This window comes from Berghia stephanieae, chromosome 10 (assembly GCF_034508935.2).
Source record: "Berghia stephanieae isolate SIO BIC M18660-M18661 chromosome 10, UCSD_Bste_1.3, whole genome shotgun sequence".
Lineage (NCBI taxonomy): Eukaryota > Metazoa > Mollusca > Gastropoda > Nudibranchia > Aeolidiidae > Berghia > Berghia stephanieae.
The window spans coordinates 21,630,150-21,650,385 of NC_088369.1; the positions used below are offsets into that span (position 1 = coordinate 21,630,150).

At 37.4% G+C, this 20,236-nt stretch overlaps 4 protein-coding genes across 6 annotated transcripts in view; 2 read left to right on the forward strand and 2 right to left on the reverse strand.

The window, feature by feature from the left end:
• The window catches only part of LOC144980807 (cubilin-like), a 40,751-nt gene extending 24,201 nt beyond the window's left edge, over positions 1 to 16,550 (reverse strand). For 2 of the 3 annotated variants that reach the window (XM_078928627.1, XM_078928628.1), the window contains exons 1-5: positions 16,047 to 16,245; positions 13,554 to 13,731; positions 12,232 to 12,428; positions 10,344 to 10,509; positions 7,431 to 7,621 (exon numbers count right to left, since the gene is read on the reverse strand). In XM_078928627.1, the coding sequence (XP_078784753.1) occupies positions 7,431 to 7,621; positions 10,344 to 10,509; positions 12,232 to 12,428; positions 13,554 to 13,617 (618 nt within the window). In that variant the 5' untranslated portion in view covers positions 13,618 to 13,731; positions 16,047 to 16,245. Of the gene's footprint in view, positions 1 to 7,430; positions 7,622 to 10,343; positions 10,510 to 12,231; positions 12,429 to 13,553; positions 13,732 to 16,046 lie in introns of all 3 variants that reach the window. The other variant, XM_078928626.1, reaches the window with a different exon arrangement.
• Positions 1 to 20,236, reverse strand: part of LOC144980823 (putative serine protease K12H4.7) — a 641,746-nt gene that overhangs the window by 24,690 nt on the left and 596,820 nt on the right. The window lies entirely within an intron of this gene.
• The window catches only part of LOC144980806 (cytosolic phospholipase A2-like), a 131,372-nt gene continuing 113,002 nt past the window's right edge, over positions 1,867 to 20,236 (forward strand). Inside the window, exon 1 of the mRNA XM_078928625.1 lies at positions 1,867 to 1,957. The gene's annotated coding sequence lies outside the window, so the exon portion shown is untranslated. The remainder of the gene's footprint in view (positions 1,958 to 20,236) is intronic.
• LOC144980808 (THAP domain-containing protein 1-like) lies at positions 2,359 to 3,533 on the forward strand. The gene is made up of 2 exons (XM_078928629.1): positions 2,359 to 2,447; positions 2,990 to 3,533. The coding sequence occupies exons 1-2, from the start codon at positions 2,374 to 2,376 to the stop codon at positions 3,531 to 3,533; spliced, it is 618 nt and encodes a 205-aa protein (XP_078784755.1). The 5' UTR covers positions 2,359 to 2,373.

A 20,236-nucleotide genomic window follows, 5' to 3' on the forward strand; every position in this document is an offset into this window, starting at 1 on the left:
AGCATTGTCTCTGTTCGAAAAAAATTGTAATATCGCCTGACAGGCGTCCTGTCCAGACTTACGTGTCAAGTGTTGCTGTTGTCCAGGGACCCCTTGTAAAGCGCTTTGAGCACGTTTAGTGGATATTGCGCTATATAAAAGCTCTTTTTTTTTTTTACTTTTCAAAGGAATGGAATGCAGAACCTCGCGAAAATGAATGGCCGACTTTGAAATGCTATCAGAAACTACGAAGAATGCCTTGATGGGTGTGTCCGATATTGGCCTGCTACGCTGGTTTCAAAACCCCAAACTTTGTTGGGAAACCACCTTATCCTCGAGTGGGATAAATATTTAGGAACCAATGGGCATGATCTATATTAACTTTCCATGTGCTCGAGGTCATTGATCACATTGCAAAATGTGCTCAAAGTGACCTACATAGTTAAAAGTGTTCACTGATTTTGAACTATCTAACATCACGATTGGTCATTGTGTTCAGCTTGACACATGGGTATGTTTACAACTTTCATAAACAAAGCAGCGTGTTTACATTTGTTCAGAAATGTCCAATCGTTGGAAAGCAACAAATCACGCACGTGATTGATGACCTGGTTGGACGAAAACATGAATATAGATCTCTCCAATACGCTTCAACAGTCGTAACGTCACTTCTTTCCTAATGACGCATGGTAACTTAGTAACACTGGCTCTAAACTATCGGAACAATGGCGGACGCCCGTATGAAATATTTCTCCGGCGAGCATAAAAGCGTATCAAGAGGAAAACAAAACATAAATTTGATCATGCTTTGACTTTTACCCATTCTGATCAGAAGGCATATGAAAAGTTCTAGCCAGCATGAAGAATAAAAAGTAATGATTTTCTTTGTTTAGAACCAAGATGGCCGCCGTTTCCCGGCAGCTCGACATCAGACTACTGAATCCTTGGAATAAAAATAGATGGAAGGAAGATGACGTCATAATACTGAAGCCATATTGGGAATACCAAAACATTCCTGCGTTACGGCCGACGGCCGTAGTTACGGTGATTCACTCATCGGTGGACATCCGAATCAAGATGATCAGTGGATGTTTTTCCTTCCAAGTGAGTATCAACCTTAAATTTGTTTCATAATTATGTTTGCAAATACGTTTTATCAGTTAAATCATGTTTAACGATGAAATAAAACCATTTGATAGCTAAGTTGAGTCGAATTCAGATATCTCTCCCTGTGAATGTGATGTGGCTATGGCATGGCACGTTCACTTTCACTTTCAGTTTTCAGCCACTTTGATTTTCTTTAAACAAGTATAGATTCTAGTCTAATCGTTTTTTTCATTTGTTTTAGTTATCGGATGTATATGGTAAAGGCGATGTTTATTATTAGTCTTAGATCGACATTATTTTACTGACGGAAAGCCTTTGACTCTCGATGACCAGAGACTGTTTCGTCACCCTTGGCCTTGGTTTGGCTCTAGCTGAAGCTGGACGGTTAGGATTGGTTGGATTTTACTATCTTACATTAATAGTAATGTTTCATCTTCTCTCTAAAAGAATTCGTTGTACATTTTCACCACACTGACCTATCACTAATTCTTGGAAAATATTTTGTTCTACAGGAATAAAGGACTAGGCTGCCTGTATTCTCACCCCCCCCCCCCCCCCCCCCCCCCCCCCGGCCGATTGGATTAACGAAAAAAAACGTCGCCGGCTTTTTGCGATTTGGATTTGATTGATTTTTTTTTTTAATTGTGCAACTTGTGACAAGAAACTTAACAAATTACTGCATTACAACCTTTGGATTAAACATACAACAATTGTGGACTACTATTATGAAGACTAGCATCCGGGGGGTGTACTATTATGAAGACTAGCATCCGGGGGGTGAGAAAAGTCACTTCGAAAGGACTAACCAAAGATGATTTGGTTGTACCAATCGCAGTGATAAGGATAGTGTTACAGGAATCACCGTCCATCAGTGAGTACTTTTCTTTTTTTGCTAACTGTTGTGATCATATGTCCAAAGGATTACTTGCTCAGCTACAAGACCACAAGAAGGTCTTGTTGAGATGAAAACTACCAACTCATTTGCTGACTATGTGTGCATCAAATTTCAAAATGGGGGACTAATCTCTAGGTGAAAACTGCAAAAGTCAGTCATTTATCGACAAATGTAGGTTAGATTTCGGTTCGGTTGAAATCCAACCTAACCGTAAAAGGCTTAAGATTGGTTGGATTTTACTATTTGGTTGGATTTTACTATCTAACGTTTATTTCATCTTCTGTCTAAAAGAATTCGTTGTACATTTTCATCACACTGACCTATCACTCATTCTTGGAAAATATTTTTGAACCATATTAATTATTCATTGTGTTCTACATGAATAACCAAAGATGCCTGCTTGTTGCGCATTTGGCTCCACCAATCGCTCTGAGAGGGAGAAGGGTACAGGAATCACCTTTCACAAGTGAGTACTTTTCTTTTATTGCTAACTAAAACATTTATGATCATACGTCTAAAGGATTACATTACTTGCTAAGCTACAAGGTCTTGTTGATATGAAAAAGTACCAACTCATTTCCCAACCTTATGTGTGCATTAAATAAAATAGCCTTGTTTTAACCCCTTCACGGCTAGGTTACATTTCAACCGAACGGAAATCTAACCTACTTTTGTCGATGTATGACTGTCTTTTGCAGTTTTGACGTAGAGATTTGTCCCTGTGATGTGCCTCGAGTGCTTGAGGCGAATCACAGGACTCATATCTCAGTGAAAGTTGTAGAGGATCGAATGATATTTTACGTGAAGTCCAGACTAGCTGTGAAAGGGTTAACACTTGGTTGTATCAACAACAGTGCTATTCAAACAAATGGTTTGCTACCACACAGAATAGCACACCCATGTTTCTCACTCAGTCACAGTAAGAATGTTACCAGGTGACCAATAATGTTGTAATGCTATTTTAAGACATTAGTGACAACAATGTGTTGTTGTTTTATTTTTTTTCAGATTCCCCAAGGATGAAGAGCGGAGAAAGCTGTGGATAAATTCCATAAAAAGGGAAAATTTTATTCCCTCCAAATATACTGTTGTCTGTTCTGTCCACTTTGAGGAGAAATGCATTGACAGAACTTCTGTCAATATTGTTCGATTGAGAGAAGGTGCAGTACCTACTATCTTTTTGTCTTTTCCTTCTTACTATCAAAATTCGGGGGACAAAGCTAGAAAACCGCCAGCTCAAAGAGAGCCTCCCCCTTCCATTTCTAATTCAGACAACTGTAATGCTCCATTGCCAAATGATCTTGCTATCCCTTCTACTTCTACGAGTGTTGATACACCAACCAAACAAAATTTTAAAAGAGCTCTAGAAGATAAAAGTCATAAATTAGAATCATGCAGAAAGAAAATTAAAATGCTTCAGCAGTCGAAAAGACGTTTAATTAAAAAAAATGCAGACTTAAAAAGTATAGTAATGGAGCTTAGAAACAAAAAGATGATTAGTGACTCTAGTGTAGATATTTTAGAAAGATGTGGGGGTGGGGTGGGTTGGTGATTTATTGAAACGGAATTTAGCGAAGATGGAAAATATGTCTGTACCTGTGAAGTATTCTCCAGAAATTAGAAGTTTTGCTATGACATTGCATTTTACTCCCCTAAAGCTTATCGATATGTAAGTAAAGCTTTTGATACTTGTCTTCCTCATCCAAAGACTATTTCTAAGTGGTATAAAACTGTGGATGGGTCACCTGGTTTTACTAAATCAGCTTTTACTTTTCTTTCCAATATTGTACAACTGTCAAAGGTTGCAAAACCTTTTCTATGTAATCTTGTCATGGATGAAATGTCTATTAGGCAACATGTGGAATGGGATGGCAGCAAGTATCATGGCTATGTGGATGTTGGTACAGGAATTGATGATGATAATCTTCCCGTAGCAAAGGAAGCTCTAACTTTTATGATAGTATGCTTAAATAGCAGTTGGAAATTGCCTGTTGGGTATTTTTTATTAGATGGTTTGAATGGGGTGGAAAGAAAAAATTTATTGAATTCATGTATTAAAAAACTGCATGAAGTAGGTGTTGAGATAGTGTCAATCACACATGACGGTTGTCCATCAAATATGTCTATGTTGAAGTCTCTTGGTGTAATTGTAGATAGTGATAAAATAAAGCCATACTTTTCTCATCCTGTTACTGATACGCCTATTTATGTTTTTCTTGATGCCTGTCATATGTTGAAATTGGTAAGGAATACTTTTGCAGAAAAAAAGTCTTTGTGTAGGTAATGATTTTATCAAATGGGACTATATTGAACTATTACATAAGTTACAAGAAAGAGAAGGATTGCACCTGGGTAATAAATTACAAGCAAGTCATGTGCAATGGTTTAAGAAAAAAATGAATGTAAAATTAGCTGCTCAAACTCTTAGTGATTCAGTTTCTTTTTCTCTTGAATTTTGTCTTAAAGAAAATATCCCTGGTTTTGAAGGATGTGAGGCAACTATTAAGTTTTTGAAAATGTTTAATTGTTTGTTTGATATCCTTAATTCTAGAAATATGAAGGCATTTGGATGGAAATCCCCATTGAGTAAATGTAATTTTGAAGAAACTAAAAATTTTCTCTCAGAAGTTAAAAATTATATTTTGCCCATGACATTATCTCTTAATGGTATGTCTCTTGTTTCCAGTAGAAGAAAGACTGGCTTTCTTGGTTTTCTTGTTTGTATTGATAGTGTTATTTCCATTTACAGACGTTTGGTAATGTCTGAAGATTCATGTATGAAATTTTTATTGACCTACAAGTTTAGTCAAGATCACATTGAACTTTTTTTTGGTAAGGTAAGAAGTATGGGAGGCTGCAATAACAATCCAACAGCTAGACAGTTCTCAAAAGCATACAAGCAACTCCTCACGCACAATGAAATTGAAGAAGTGAAAAGAGGGAACTGTTTGCCTCTGGAATCCGTACCCATTCTAAGTGTTTCCAGCCGAGAGAATTTAAGCCGTGATGTACCTTCTGGGATTCGAATCAATGCATCTTTATCAACAAACCGAGTCTTGTCTGAAGAGGTGTGTGAAAGTAGTGATATCAGTAGCAGTAGTTCATTTGATTTTGATGTAAACTATGATCAGTTGTCCACTTGTTCAAATAAAATTGTCGTCTACATTGCTGGATTTGTTGCATTTAAATTGAAACAAAGAATTCTTTGTGAACAGTGTTCAAATGCATGAGTTGACATACATTCTTTGGTTGCTCTTAAGAACAAAGGGGGGTTGCAAATTCCTTCTAAGGGTGTTATTGATGTCTGTTTAATTTCTGAAAAGCATTTCAGAAAATATGTTTCAACTGTAGGTCAAGATCATTTTCATTTCAATCGATATGATTGCCGTAAGCTTTTGCAAAGCATCATGAGGTCTTTCGTCAATAAACCCGTTTTTTCTACATTATTTCGTTCCCATATGTTTGATCATGAGGGGATTGAGAATCATTTGATTCTTCTACTAAAAGCAAGAGCTGAGAAATATATTCAAGTCAGGTATTTCTATGCTGGTAAACTGTACACTGAACAATTGAAAAAGAAGCTAATGTGTAAAAGCCGTCAAGTTCTTAACAAATTTATTTTATTTACAGGGCAGTAACAATGTCATTATTAACTTGTGTGATTTTTTTTAAAGAGGCAAATATGTTTGTGTATAACCCTTTCCTGGCTAGGCTGAATTTCACGTCAAACATCATTCCATCTGCTACAGCTTTCACTTCACCTCGAGCACTCGGACGGCTCGAGTCGCATCACAGGGGCTAATTTCTGAACTGTAGAGGATTGAATGATGAATGACGTAAATTCCAGTCTCGCCATAACAGAATTCTGTAATAACTATTAATGATGGACTAGTAATGAAATTGCTGGGATTTTTGTTTTATTTTGAAATCTTATTGAATTATGATCAAACAATGAACCTTTTTGTGTGACCATGATATTTTGTGTAATAATGTCTTTTTTTTTTTTTTGTCACTTTACACAAATAAATATAAAATGTAAATAGCATTTTGTGACTTAATTTTTGATGAATTATGGTAATTCATAGCTCTAGTAGCGGGGGTCCCGTTAGTTCAGTTGGTAGAGCATTGGACTGTCACGCCAAAGGTCTCGGGTTCGGGTCCCTTTGCAGCCATAATTTTTATCCGGTTCCCCCTGTCCATCCAGCAGCAATTGGGTAGCTTTCTCTACTACTGCTATAGCTGCAGTGGTACGTCCACATTTTAAGTTGTCACCATTAACCCTTTCATGGCTAGGTTTGAGTTGAACCGAACCAAAACCAAACGTACTTTTGTCTATACATGACTGACTTATGCAGTTTCACCGAGAGATAGTCCATGTGATGCGACTCGAGCGCTCTTTAGACTAATCTGTGATGAAAACTGTACAGGATCGACTCATATTTGGCGTGAAATCTAATCTAGCTGTGAAAGGATTAAGAATTGTGGTCGTGTAGTGGTGGCCTGATTTTTAATGTGATTCCTACCCCGAAACTTTGTGCTGTAAGAGTCAGCTAAAAGTGGTGGGTGGTTGGGAGGACCTCCTGCATTCTTGCAGGAGATGTATGCTTTCTTCTACTTTTACCCCCTTATCTTTTGTAACGTCTGCTTTCTGCCCTTGTCCTTGACCGAAATAGCTCGGTTGGGTTCATGTGGGGTTTTCTGCTTTTGACGAGCATGACGCGGCCGGGAACCGAACCCCAGACCTTCTGGTTACGAAGCCAACGTTCTAACCAACTGAGCCACTGTGACCAGTAAGATTGGTAGCGGATGACCGAATGGTCTACTTGCTGTTCTCTCTTCTTGGCCAAGCGAAATATGCCGTCTCGTGACACGCAGGTTCGATTCCTCCCTTTTTCCTTATTCATGTCATAACCAACAAGCAAAGGAAATCGAACCGTGCGTAGTGATAGTGCTTTGGCTTCAGAATTGAACGAAGAAAATAATTTAATTAATATTGCCTTTGCAAGGTATTTTACAACATCACAATGACTAAATTCCCTTAGTAGTGAGTGTTTTAATCGGCAACACAAGATGATTTCCATCACTCAAGTCTATAGTTTCTATGATAAACAATCGTTTCTTGGTCTTTTCAATATGGCGGCTAAGCTCCGCCCACTGGCATCAACTTTGCGACCTCGCGAACGAAGCCGCTTACCTTCCATGTATTATTATTCCAAGACTGAATCCAATTGGGAATAGCAAATGATAAGGTTTTCCATTACAGTTTTATTTATCCAGTTCCGAATCGTACTGGACACAGCGATATCTTATTCTTTTCTGTTATCGTCCCGACCAATACATTTTGTCTAAGGATCAATAAAACAGTTTTTGTAAATATATCAGTTTGTAAATTTGAAACTACTAAAGAAAGACATGCTTAAATTCAAAATCTCTTTTAAAATGATCGAACCTCAATCCGGTCCAAATGGTTTGTGTTTTTGTCTTGGGTGCAAAGGTCAAAGGTGGTAAATTCAAGACGAACAAATTGCCCGAAAGGAACGGAAATATTCCAGCTGCAGCCGGCCTCCGAGTAAGGGTAAAGGTCATCAGGATATTTCATAACACCACTTTCTCCTTCCTGTCTGTGTTCACATCGTCTGTCTGGGAAGGATCAATGAAAATAGGTGAGGATATTTTATATAAGAGAGTGCGCTGGATACGAACTGTTGCAAAACTGTTGGTGCGGCTATGTGGTCTAGTGGTAAGACACTCGCTTTCGGATCGGAAGGTCCTGGGTTCGAGCCTCGTGCTCGACGCATGGTTGAGTCCTTGGAAAAGGCTCTTTACTCACATTTTCTCACCGTACTCAGGTGTAAAATGAGTACCTGACCGTTAACAGCGTTGTCTTTGTCCGAAAAATTATAATATCGCCTAACAGGCGTCATGTCCCGTCCCACATTTTAAATGTTGCTGTTGACCAGGGACCCCTGGTAAAGCGCTTTGAGCACATTTAGTGGATATTGCGCTATAAAAAGCTCAATTTAATTTATATTTATATAGGAGAGTGTGCTGGATACGGACTGTTGCAAAGATAGATGAATAAACAAAAGTATGAACGCAACACCCAGAGGATCACGATTTTGAATTAAACAGTAAATGATAATTAATAAATAATTGAGCTTTTATATAGAGAATATCCACTAAACGTGCTCAAAGCGCTTTACAAGGGGTCTCTGGCCAACAGCAACATTTAACATGTAGGACCGGACATGACGCCTGTTAGGCGATATTACATTTTTTTCGGACAAAGACAACGCTGTTAACGGCCAGGTACTTGTTTTACACCTGAGAACGGTGAGAGAATGTGAGTAAAGAGCCTTTTCCAAGGACTCAACTATGCGCCGAGCGCGAGGCTCGAACCCATGACCTTCCGATCCGAAAGCGAGTGTCATACCACTAGACCACATAGCCGCATGATGATAGAGACATTAAAATAAATGGACATCGTCGTCTGCATTAGACTCTAAGGTAACAAAAGGACCGCATAAACAAACAAAAAAAGTTTAAAATAGTTTATGAAATGGAGGCTTTAACTGTCATTTTCTAAGACGCCACGAGTTATGGAGTCAAGACCAGTTTTGTCTTCACTACCGACGAAGGCACTGGAGGCTGTCTCCATGGAAACGGCGTCCTCTTGATATTTCAAAATTAAATCAGATTTAGTCCCAGATCTATTCCATTGACTAATCAAAAACAAAATCGCAACAAATACCAAAAAGTTTTTTTTTTTTTTTTAAAAAGATGGTCATTAACAATTCTCTTTTTTTTTAAAAAAAAATTCGCGAACTGTAAGGTTAGCAAACGGCAATATAATGTGATCCTTTTGATATAAACAAGATTAAAAACTTGCCGGTAAACTATGAAAGCTAGAAAATACTCACATCATAAAATTGCTATGAAATTGACGGAATATCAATGACATAAGAAAATGCACCTTTGAGAGAGCAACACGATATACAGTCTCCAAATAATTCCTCATAAACCATCAGGACACATTCCCTGACTGCAAACCAACAAATAAACCACAAACAAACCAACTGAACATACCAGACATCTTAAAGATCTACATCCAGTCATTTATTCCATTAGGAAGAACAGGCACTTGTCCACCACCACCCCCCCCCTCTCTCTCTCTCTCTCTCTCTCTCTCTCTCTCTCTTCTCTCTCTCTCTCTCTCTCTCTCTCTCTCTCTCTCTCTCTATCTTTATATATATATATATATATATATATATATATATTATATATTATATTCTATCTATCTATCTATCTATCTATCTATCTATCTCTCTCCATCTATCTCTCTCTCTCTATCTATCTGTCTCTCTATCTATCTATCTATCTATCTATCTCTCTCTCTCTCTATCTATCTAACTCTCTCTCTCTCTCTCTCTCTCTCTATCTATCTAACTCTCTCTCTCTCTCTCTCCCTCCCTCCCTCTCTCCCCCTCTCTCTTTCCCTCAGCTATTTGTGTTTAAAATCAGCTTTTCAAAGGGGCAGTTGAACCTACATGTCTGATTACAATAGGCTTCAACATTCGTGACGTCACTTCCCTCGTAATGAAGCATGGTAACTTAGTAACTGGCTCTAGACTATCGGAACAATGGCGGACGCCCTTATGAAATATTTCTCCGACAAGCATAAAAGAATATCCAGAGGAAAAAAACAACAATTTAAATATGATCATGTTTTGACTTTTACACATTCTGATCACAAGATATATGAAAAGTTCTAGCCAGCATGAAGAATAAAAAGTACCGACTATCTCTATTTAGAACCACGATGGCCGCCGATGCTGGACGTGACATCATACTATTGAATCCAATCACAACACTCTTGGAAGCTACAGCTTATCAGAATATTGAGAGTGAGAAAAAAAATGAAAAAAGGATGACGCTATTTCAACACAAAGTAAAAATCAAAACCATTTGAAATTTTACACGCTAAAAGAACAAAAAATTGAAGTAATTCTTGCCAAGTTTAAATAAGAATTCTTTATTTGTTAAAATCTATGTTTGTTATGCCAAGGTCAAAGTCGGTCAAAAATCACGACGTCAAAATATTTAAAACTTGCATCCTGTTTTTAGTTTATATATATATATATATATATATATATATATATATATATATATATATTATATATATATATATATATATATATATTATATATATATATATATGTGTGTGTGTGTGTGTGTGTGTGTGTGTGTGTTGTGGTGTGTGTATAAGAGAGAAGAAGAGAGAGAAGAGAGAGAGAGAGAGAGAGAGAGAGAGAGAGAGAGAGAGAGAGAGAAAGAGGGGGGGGGGGGATAGAGGTATACTAACCAACTTTGGCCCAGGTCATTTTGAAACCTCTGCCTGACTGCGATTGATCAGTTTTAAATCTCAGTTTCATCGAAGATGAATCCAAGTCATACGGTTCAGGTTGACTGTTTTGACACCACTTTTTGGAAGGGAAGTAATTACCCGTTCTCAGGTCGCGTTCATAAAGCTGATGAGGAGAGAATAGATTGGGTTTTTTAAAAATTCCTTCAATCTACAGCAACCCTTTTCAACAACACAAGTATTTTTCATATTATACTTCTACCACCACCACCACCATTACCACCATCATTACTATCACCATCACTATCACCATCATCACCGCCATCATCAACATAACCACCATCACCACCTACAACATACACACCACCACTATCACACCCACCATCATCACCACCGTCATCAACATAACCACCACCACCATCACCACCATCATCCACCACTATCACACCCAACACCATCACCACCATCATCAACATAACCACCATCACCACCTACAACATACACACCACCACTATCACACCCACCATCATCACCACCGTCATCGACATAACCACCATCACCACCATCATCATACCACCACCACTATCACACCCACCACCATCACCACCATCATTACCATCACCATCACCACCATCATCAACATAACCACCACCACCATCACCAACATACCACCACCACTACCACACCCTCCACCATCACCACCATCATCACCATCATCAACATAACCACGATCACCACCACCACCAACAACATACCACCACCAATATCACACCCACCACCATCATCACAATCATCAACATAACCACCACCACCATAACCAACATACCACCACCACTACCACACCCACCACCATCACCACCACCAACAACAACATACCATCACCACTATCACACACACCACCATCACCACCATCATCAACATAACCACCACCATCATCACCACCATCATCAACATAACCTCCATCACCAACATAACCACCATCACCACAACTAACATACCACCACCACTATCACACCCACCACCATCACCGCCATCATCAACATAACCACCACCACCATCACCGCCATCATCAACATAACCACCATCACCACCACCAACATACCACCACCACTATCACACCCACCACCATCACTGCCAACATCAACAACCTTTAACCACCATCAGCATTACCACCACCACCACAATCGCCAAAACTACCACCATCATCTCTAGTAATAACACAATCATCACAGAATAGAAAACTGAAAATTTCAAAGCCTCGAAATCTGGTTTATTTTAAACACTTAAATGCTGTCCTCCTGAAAGGCACGAATTCTAAATTTGGCCAGAAAACTCGTCCTTCAAATATCGATCGATTTAAATGACCCTCATCTTGGCAAAAATTTTCCAACCTGGGAGTTTCTTAAAAACCTCGTGAAGTCCCAGGTTTGAGAGTTTTGTATTATTTTTGTGGAGGTTTTTTTTTGCCGATATGAAGGTAGTTTAAATCGATCGATACTTGAAGGACGAGTTGCTGGCCAAAGTAATTAAATTCTCGTCTTTCCAGGGTACGGCAATAGGCTTCAACAGTCGTGTCGTCACTTCCCTCGTAATGACGCATAGTAACTTAGTAACTGGTTCTAAACTATCGGAACAATGGCGGACGCCCTTATGAAATATTTCTCCAACGAGCATAAAAGTGTATCCAGAGTAGAAAAACATTATAAATGTTTTGACTTTTATACATTCTGACCACATGACATGTGAAAAAGTTCTAGCCAGTATGAAGAATAAAAAGCACCTATTTTCTTTGTTTAGAACCAAGCTGCTCGTTGCTGGGCGGACGTGACGTCAGACTATAGAATCCTATTAACTGGCAATGTGCTAAACTGCCTTAAAGCAATCTTACCCTCAAGTAGTCACAGTCACAGCAGCCGGATTCAAGTTCAAATACAGGATTAAATGACAGCTGAATCCCATAACCCGCTGGAACGCTTATCGTAATGTTACAGTCCATACTGTTTCTATAATTATACGGATAGTTATGGGAGGTCACGAACCCATGATCTTTTGACAAGTCAGATGACGTCATACAGGTTCCCAGAACTGCAATACATGGATTTGTAGAATAGTTTGTGAATGTGTTCAAGTAAAATTTATGTCACCAGAAACAGTCTTAAATCTGGCTAATTTCGCTGAGGATTATCTGTGATCATTATGTTTGTTGTTGTTGTTGTTATGATTATTGTTGTTATTAATACTTCATTACACTATGAACTTTATGAACTATATTTATGATTCATTCGATCATGACCAATTTTCAATAACTTCAGTATTCTATGATAGTAATTTTCGACTTTACATTACCGTATTGATATATTTTTCCTTCCATTCAAAGTTGTGTAAAAACGGTCAGCGAATGATACAATGCAAGCTATATGAGATTCTGTAATTATAAAACTTTGTATAGGGCAACCTGCACATATTTGCAGGTCTGATAACCCAATTTATTTTGGGCTCATTGTTGTAATGAAAATCTAAAAAAACAAATGACGTAAAATATTGTCCATGACAACAATGTTAAAATAGGCCCATAATTGCGTTAGGATATCAGCCCTGCGTATATGTATACGTGGATATAGGGCATTTAAAGGATAATTCTTATATTCAGCCTTGAATTAGATAAGATGAATAAACAAATGCGATCCAGCCTGTCAAATCCACATTATCTTAGGATGAAAGAGATGTCGAAAAGTGAAATGAGTTATTTTTAAAATGCGACCAGTCGCCTTAACACAGCATAATGTTGGATCAACGTGTATATATATATATGCAGGTGTCATAATCCAATTTGTTATGGGCTCATTGTTGTAATGGAGATACTTCTCTCAAATTGTCATTCAAGCAGAAGCAGAAAGATACAAATTATGGTGAATAGAAGTAGGTACTAATACAATACCATTTGGTTACAAAATATCTAATAATCCTACTTGGAGGGGTAGTATAAACGCATTCTTTCATTTCATTGTCCTATGTAATCTATTATACTCGTTATATTTGTATCGTGCAATACCACATATTCGCAAGCTCGTTGTGTTATTGGACACGATAAAAATAGCTCGTGTAATAAATACAAAGAGATGAAAGAATCGTACATTTATTGTATCGCACCATTTCATACACACTTTTTCGCATCTTTATCTTACATTTTTTTTTCATCGGTGGACTTACCTGGTTTTGGAACCCACAATATGGCAATCAAAGTTATTGCCAAAGTGATGTATTTGGGCTCCATGCTGGAAGATTTTGTCGGCACAACAGCTTCCAAGTCGATGTTCAATCGATTTCTTAAAATCGATTTACCGTTCAGAGAGCGACAGAATGCGCCCACACACGATTCTCACTTTTTCTGAAAACATCAAAATACAAATGTGTAAAAGAGAGTGATTTCCCTTTATAATGAATAAAGCCGACGTGACTGAGTTCTTTGTTTTTAATAGTAATAGTAATAGTAGTAGTAGTAGTAGTTATAGTGGTAGTAGTAGAAGTAGTAGTAGTAGTAGTAGTAATAATAATAATAATAATAATGATAATAATGGTAATAATAATAATAATAATAATAATAATAATAATAATATATTAATAATAATAATATTAATAATAATAATAATAATAATAATAATAATGATATGATGATATGATGATGATGATGATGATGATGATGTTGTTGATGATGATGATGATGATGATGATGATGATCCACTTTTGTTTTGGTTCGTGTTTTTTCACAGATGGAATAGTTTCTCTAGCAGATTCAGTGATGCAGTTCGATACTTGATTCCAATACTCGTCTATGTTTATATCTGAGGTCAAGTTTTCACTTTTTTCTTTCACGCATTCTTTGTAATCGTTTTTTATTTGATGATTAATTCTCAATAGATCTAATTGCAGTTTTGGTTCCACTTTCTTTTTCTTTATGTTTAAGTTTATTTTTAGCGTGGCCTTGACAGGTCTGTGGTCACTATTACAATCTGCGCTTGGAATAGTTGTTGCGTTGCGTACCATATTTCTGAATCGATGTTGGACCAGAATAAAGTCTATCAGATTTTTATAAAGGCCATCTGGCTTATCATGTCCACTTCTTTCTATCGTGGTTTTTAAACCATTTATTGACAATAGTAAGGTTTTCCAATCTGCACCAGTCGACAAGTCTTTCCCCCTATCATTTTTGGTACCAAGTCCGTGGGGGCCAACGATATTTTCAACTCTCTCGTTACCAACCTTTGCATTGAAATCACCAATTATTAGACGAATTTCATCAGATTTACATTGTTTTAATGCTTGTTCCATATCGTGATAGAATGTCTCAATTATGTTTTCGTCACTGTCTGATGTCGGGGCGTATATTTGAATAATTTTAACATTAAACGGGTTTCCTTTCAACTTTACTAAAATAACTCTTTCTGAGATTGCAACATGATCTAAATGGCACTTTGATGTTGATTTGTCAAAAGAATTCTAACTCCTTTTTCATGATGTTTTCCACCTGCATAATACAATATAAAATCATCTTCTTTAACTACTCCTTCTCCCTTCCACTTCGTTTCTGAGATTCCAAGGATGTTAATTTGGAACTTTTTCATTTCTTGAATGACGTTTTCAAATTTTCATAAATGGTTTAATGTACGTATATTCCACGTGGCCAATGTGATTGTTTCATTTCGCACCTGTTTCAAACGTTCAACGTGTTCGGGATAGCTGATGTCCTGGGAAAGTTTGTTAGTGACGGTGGTTTTCCGTTGCCTTCCGTCATTGTTATTAGTAGAATTTAAATTATTGCATTTTAATTTGACTGAGTTGTTTTTTATGTTTTCTTTGGCTTCTCTTTGTTTTTGTTTTTTTTCCCGTCCACCTTTATTTCCTCTTTATGTTATTTTTCTGTATGCCTTGAATAATTCAAAAGATCTCAAAATGTTCACTGTTTCTAAATTCGGTGTATTATTAATTGTGTGTCGTATTGTACGAAGGTGTTGGGGTGAAAAGTTATAACAATAATTAGGTGTTGTCATTCTCGATATTCATTGTCGACCGTTGTAATAAGATTAAAATAGCTCACCGTTTTTTCCCTTACAATCGTAAAATGTAAACAAAAATGGTCTCAATAGATGATAAAATCCTTGCAAAAATGTACAAAACTTAAAATATTGTCTATATCAATTGTTTAAAATCCACGAAATTTCGTCAAAAGCAGCACAAAGTTATAAGAAATCCTCTGAATATGAAATAAAATTCGTCCTATATTTTTTTCCTATGTTTTTTTGACAATAATAATGATGACGATGATGATGATGATGATGATGATGATGATGATGATGATGATGATGATGACGATAATAATAATAATAATGATAATAACAATAATAATAATAATAATAATAATAATAATAATAATAATAATAATAATAATAATAACGATAATAATAATAATAATGATAATAACAATAAAATGATGATGTTCCTGATGACGATGATGATGATGATGATGATGATGATGATGATGATGATAGAAATAAGTAGTAGGAGTAGGAGAAGGAGAAGGAGAAGCAGAAGGAGAAGAAGAAGAAGAAGAAGAAGAAGAAGAAGAAGAAGAAGAAGAAGAAGAAGAAGAAGAAGAAGAATGAAAATCTAAAATTAATAATTTAATAATCATGTGATGTTACTTACAGGAATCTAAATAAACTCCAAGATGCCAGGAAAGCTTGAATTCACACACAGGCTGGTTGACGAACACAGCTTGACTAGTCATAGAAAATAACAGTGCAAGCTATATAAATGATTTTATGAACAAGTTGCAATTTGACATGTTCTCAGAAACGCGAGGAAGACTTGTGGCGGAACTTACAACGCCAATCCCCTTGAAAGTAAAACAAATTTTTTGGAAACATGAGGCCCGTTGCGAGTGGATAAGTGCATTTTTTTTTATGGAGTTGCCTATATTTATTTATTATGTAATGGATACTGACACTTGTTTAATTGGAAGAGAGAGAGAGAGAGAGAGAGAGAGAGAGAGAGAGAGAGAGAGAGAGAGAGAGAGAGAGAGAGAGAAGAGAGAGAGAGAGAGAGAGAGAAGAAAGAAAGAGAGAGAGAGAGAGAGAGAGAGAGAGAGAGAGAGAGAGAGAGAGAGAGAGAGAGAAGGGGTGGGGGGAGGAGACTGGGCGTAGCGTCCACAATATTCATTTCTCAAACCAGACGACAATGGGCATGATCTATATTAAATTTCCATGTGATCGAGGTCATTGGCCACATTGCAAAATGTGCTCAAAGTGATCTACATAGTGAAAAGTGTTCACAGATTTTGAACTTTCTAACATTACGATTGGTCATTGTGTTCTGCTTGACACATGGGTGTGTTTACAACTTTCATAAACAAAGCAGCGTGTTTACATTTGTTCAGAAATGTCCAATCGTGATTGATGACTCGGTTGGACGAAAACATGATTATAGATAGTATGCGCTTGCCTAAGAAGCTCATAACATTGCCATCCGGAAGTATAACGGACCAACACACATAACTGTGTGTATCCACGAACGTTTATAGTCGGATTCATACAGTTCAGTGAGCATTACTCATAAACGCGGATGGCAAAAAACAATAACAAAGACCTGAGTGACGTCATCTTCGAACGATCTATAGATCGCTCCCATTAAAGACAAAGCAAAATATTAACAAGTTGTATCGACGTTTACTTGTTTGCAGGTCCGATTACCGAAATTGTCATTGTCCCCATTGTTGTAATGAAAACACTCTCAAACCATTGTAGATAGGCCGCTAGAGGACAGTCGTCATATAATGGCAGTGATTAGTAAACATAGAGAACTACACAGGTTTTAGTATCGATGGCATGTGTCTTAAGTAAAACACCCACTGTTCTACCGTTTGATCAATTGAACCAACACTGAAATCTATGTGTAAAATTAAAAGTTTATGATATGAAGGAGAAAATCTTGTGATAACTAGTCACCCATTTGGAGGTATAAAAACAATAACAATGATCAGAGAGAGGTCGATTTCATTCACGTTATTGTTTATAAACAATCAACCATGCTTGTCCGTGTGAAGGTGTGTTATAAATCCCATGTTTTGTTGGTCAAAAATCTACTGGTTGTTACTCTTCAACAGTCGAAACGTCACTTCCTTCCTTATGACGCATGTAACTTAACACTGGCTCTCAACTATCGGAACAATGGCGGACGCCGTATGAAATATTTCTCCGGCGACATAAAAGCGTATCCAGAGGGGAAAAAACCCCCATAAATTTGATCATGTTTTGACTTTTACACATTCTGATCACAAGGCATATGAAAAGTTCTAGCCAGCATGAAGAATAAAAAGTAATAATTTTCTTTGTTTAGAACCAAGATGGCCGCCGTTGCCGGGCGGCATGACATCAGACTACTGAATCCAGTTGTTGTCCATTACGACAATATTAAATCAAGCCCATCATTTTCAGGCCTAAAAATCTGTGCACCCAGGTTGTGTTACATGCCTTAACCAATGGAATAATTTATTTGTCTTCTTGAGCAACACAAACAAAACATCATTTATAGATAGTATGAAGTTGACGTCACTCAGGTCTTTGGTATCTTTTTTTGCCATCCGCGTTTATGAGTAATTCTCACTAAACTATATTAACCAGACTATAAACGTTCAAAGTTACGCATAGTTTTGTGTGTTGGTACGTTATACTTCCGGATGGCAATGTTGTGAGCTAGGGCGAGGTGACTTGCTCAAGGTCATACAAGAAGGCGGGTAGTCGAACTCGGTACATTTTGGGTACGAAGCAAAACCGTACCGCTGAGCCACGCTACCCTGAGCTGGCGGATATTATGAGTATTTTTAACTGAACGTATAGCACCGATAACAATTCAATACAACTCAAGAAATGTTTTCTTTTGTGATCGTAGACTTGTCTTTTGGCGTCATTTGGTAATCCATGTCAGGCTATAGAAGTTGACGCCACTTGGGTCTTTGGTATTGTTTTTTGCCATCTACGTTTATGAATAATTCTCACTTAACTGTATTATCCAGAGTATAAAAATTCAAGGTTACACAGAGTTTTGTGTGTTGGTCCGTTATACTTCCGGATGGCAATGATGTGAACTTCCTCACCAAGTGCATACTATCTATACTTCCGGGTGACAATGTTGTGAGCTTCTTAGCCAAGCGCATCCTATCGGTTATGGTCTGGTTAATACAGTTTAGTGAAAATTACTCCTAAACATGGATGGCAAATAGCAATAACAAAAACATGGTTGACCTCAACTACGAGCTATCTATAGATAGTATGCGCTTGTCTAAGAAGCTCACAACATTGCCATCCGGAAGTATAACAAATCAGCACACAAAACTATGTGTAACCTTGGACGTTTATAGTCTGGTTAATACAGTTTAGTGAGAAGTACTCATAAACATGGATGGCAAAAAACAATAACAAAGACCCGAGTGACGTCAACTTCATTCTATCTATAACTTTACAAAGGCAACGAGACGGGGATATGACAGGTTAACTTGAAATTGTGTTTACTCAGCATTAATTGTATTAGCAAAACAAACAAACAAAGAAACAAAACACCCTACCTTCTCCACCAAAAAACAACAAAAACAAACAAACAAAACTTAACATTGAAAAAAGACCCCAAAAAATGAAAACAACAACAAAAAAACCAAAAAACCCAAAGAAATCTGAAACAAATAATAAAACACAAACAAACAAACAAGCAAACGAATAAAACAAACAACAACGACAACAACAACAACAACAACAATAACAACAACAAAAAGGAAACTAAAGAAAACAAGAACAAACCCATAACTGAAACTGAAAATTGAAAGTGAAACTAATGAAACCCGCCGATTTCCAAGAATTAACGTAAAGTAGGTCATCCACATCCGCCTTGTCAACGGGAGGCGATCTCGTCTCGCATAACAAACGTGAATTGTTGTTGTTGTTGTTGTTTCCATGGAGAAAACCAACTAATAAATAGAGGTCGTTTATTTTGTGTTATTCATTCATGAGTCAGATTTACTCCCTTTATCTTTATCTCCATTTTATTGACTCATTTTGGCACCTTTCTCTCTTCCATTGCACACACACACACACACACACACACACACACGCGCGCGCGCGCGCACACACATTTACAAATTTCCACCTATATTATTATGGCAATCTAATATAAATATATATGTATTCTGTGTTTCCTTGATAAAGGCCAAGGGCCGAAAAGTCGTCTGTTTTGTTTTGTTCATTCACGAGTCAGATTTACTCCCTTTATCTTTATCTCCATAAAACAAACCACGTGACTCTATGATTCTATCAGAAATCGAAAACTGAAAGTGAAACCAAAAAAACTGCCGTACTCTAGAAAAACTCGTATTTGAAAATTTGGCCAGAAAACTCGTCCTTCAAATATCGATCGATTTAAATGACCCTCATCTTGGCAAAAACTCTCAAACCTGGGAATTCAGTGAAGTCTTCCTTGAAGTCCCAGGTTTGAGAGTTTTTGCCAAGATGAGGGTCATTTAAATCGATCGATATTTGAAGGACGAGTTTTCTGGCCAAATTTTCAAAGTAGGGTTTTTCCAGAGTACCGCAGAAAACCCAGTCCATTTATGAGAAAAACCTACTTGGGACTGCTACGTAACGTGGCTCTAATCACCGTTATCGCAAAACATCAGACTAATTAATTCAATTGTCATTATTGTTTACATCCTGAATGTCAGACAATCCACTGTATCAAAGAGACCCCCCCCCCCACCCCCGTCTATTTTTTTCAGAAATTTTGCTCACCCCTTACCCCCCCAATCCCGTCCCTCACTAAAGCTTATCCGTACACCCCCCCCCCCCCCCCCC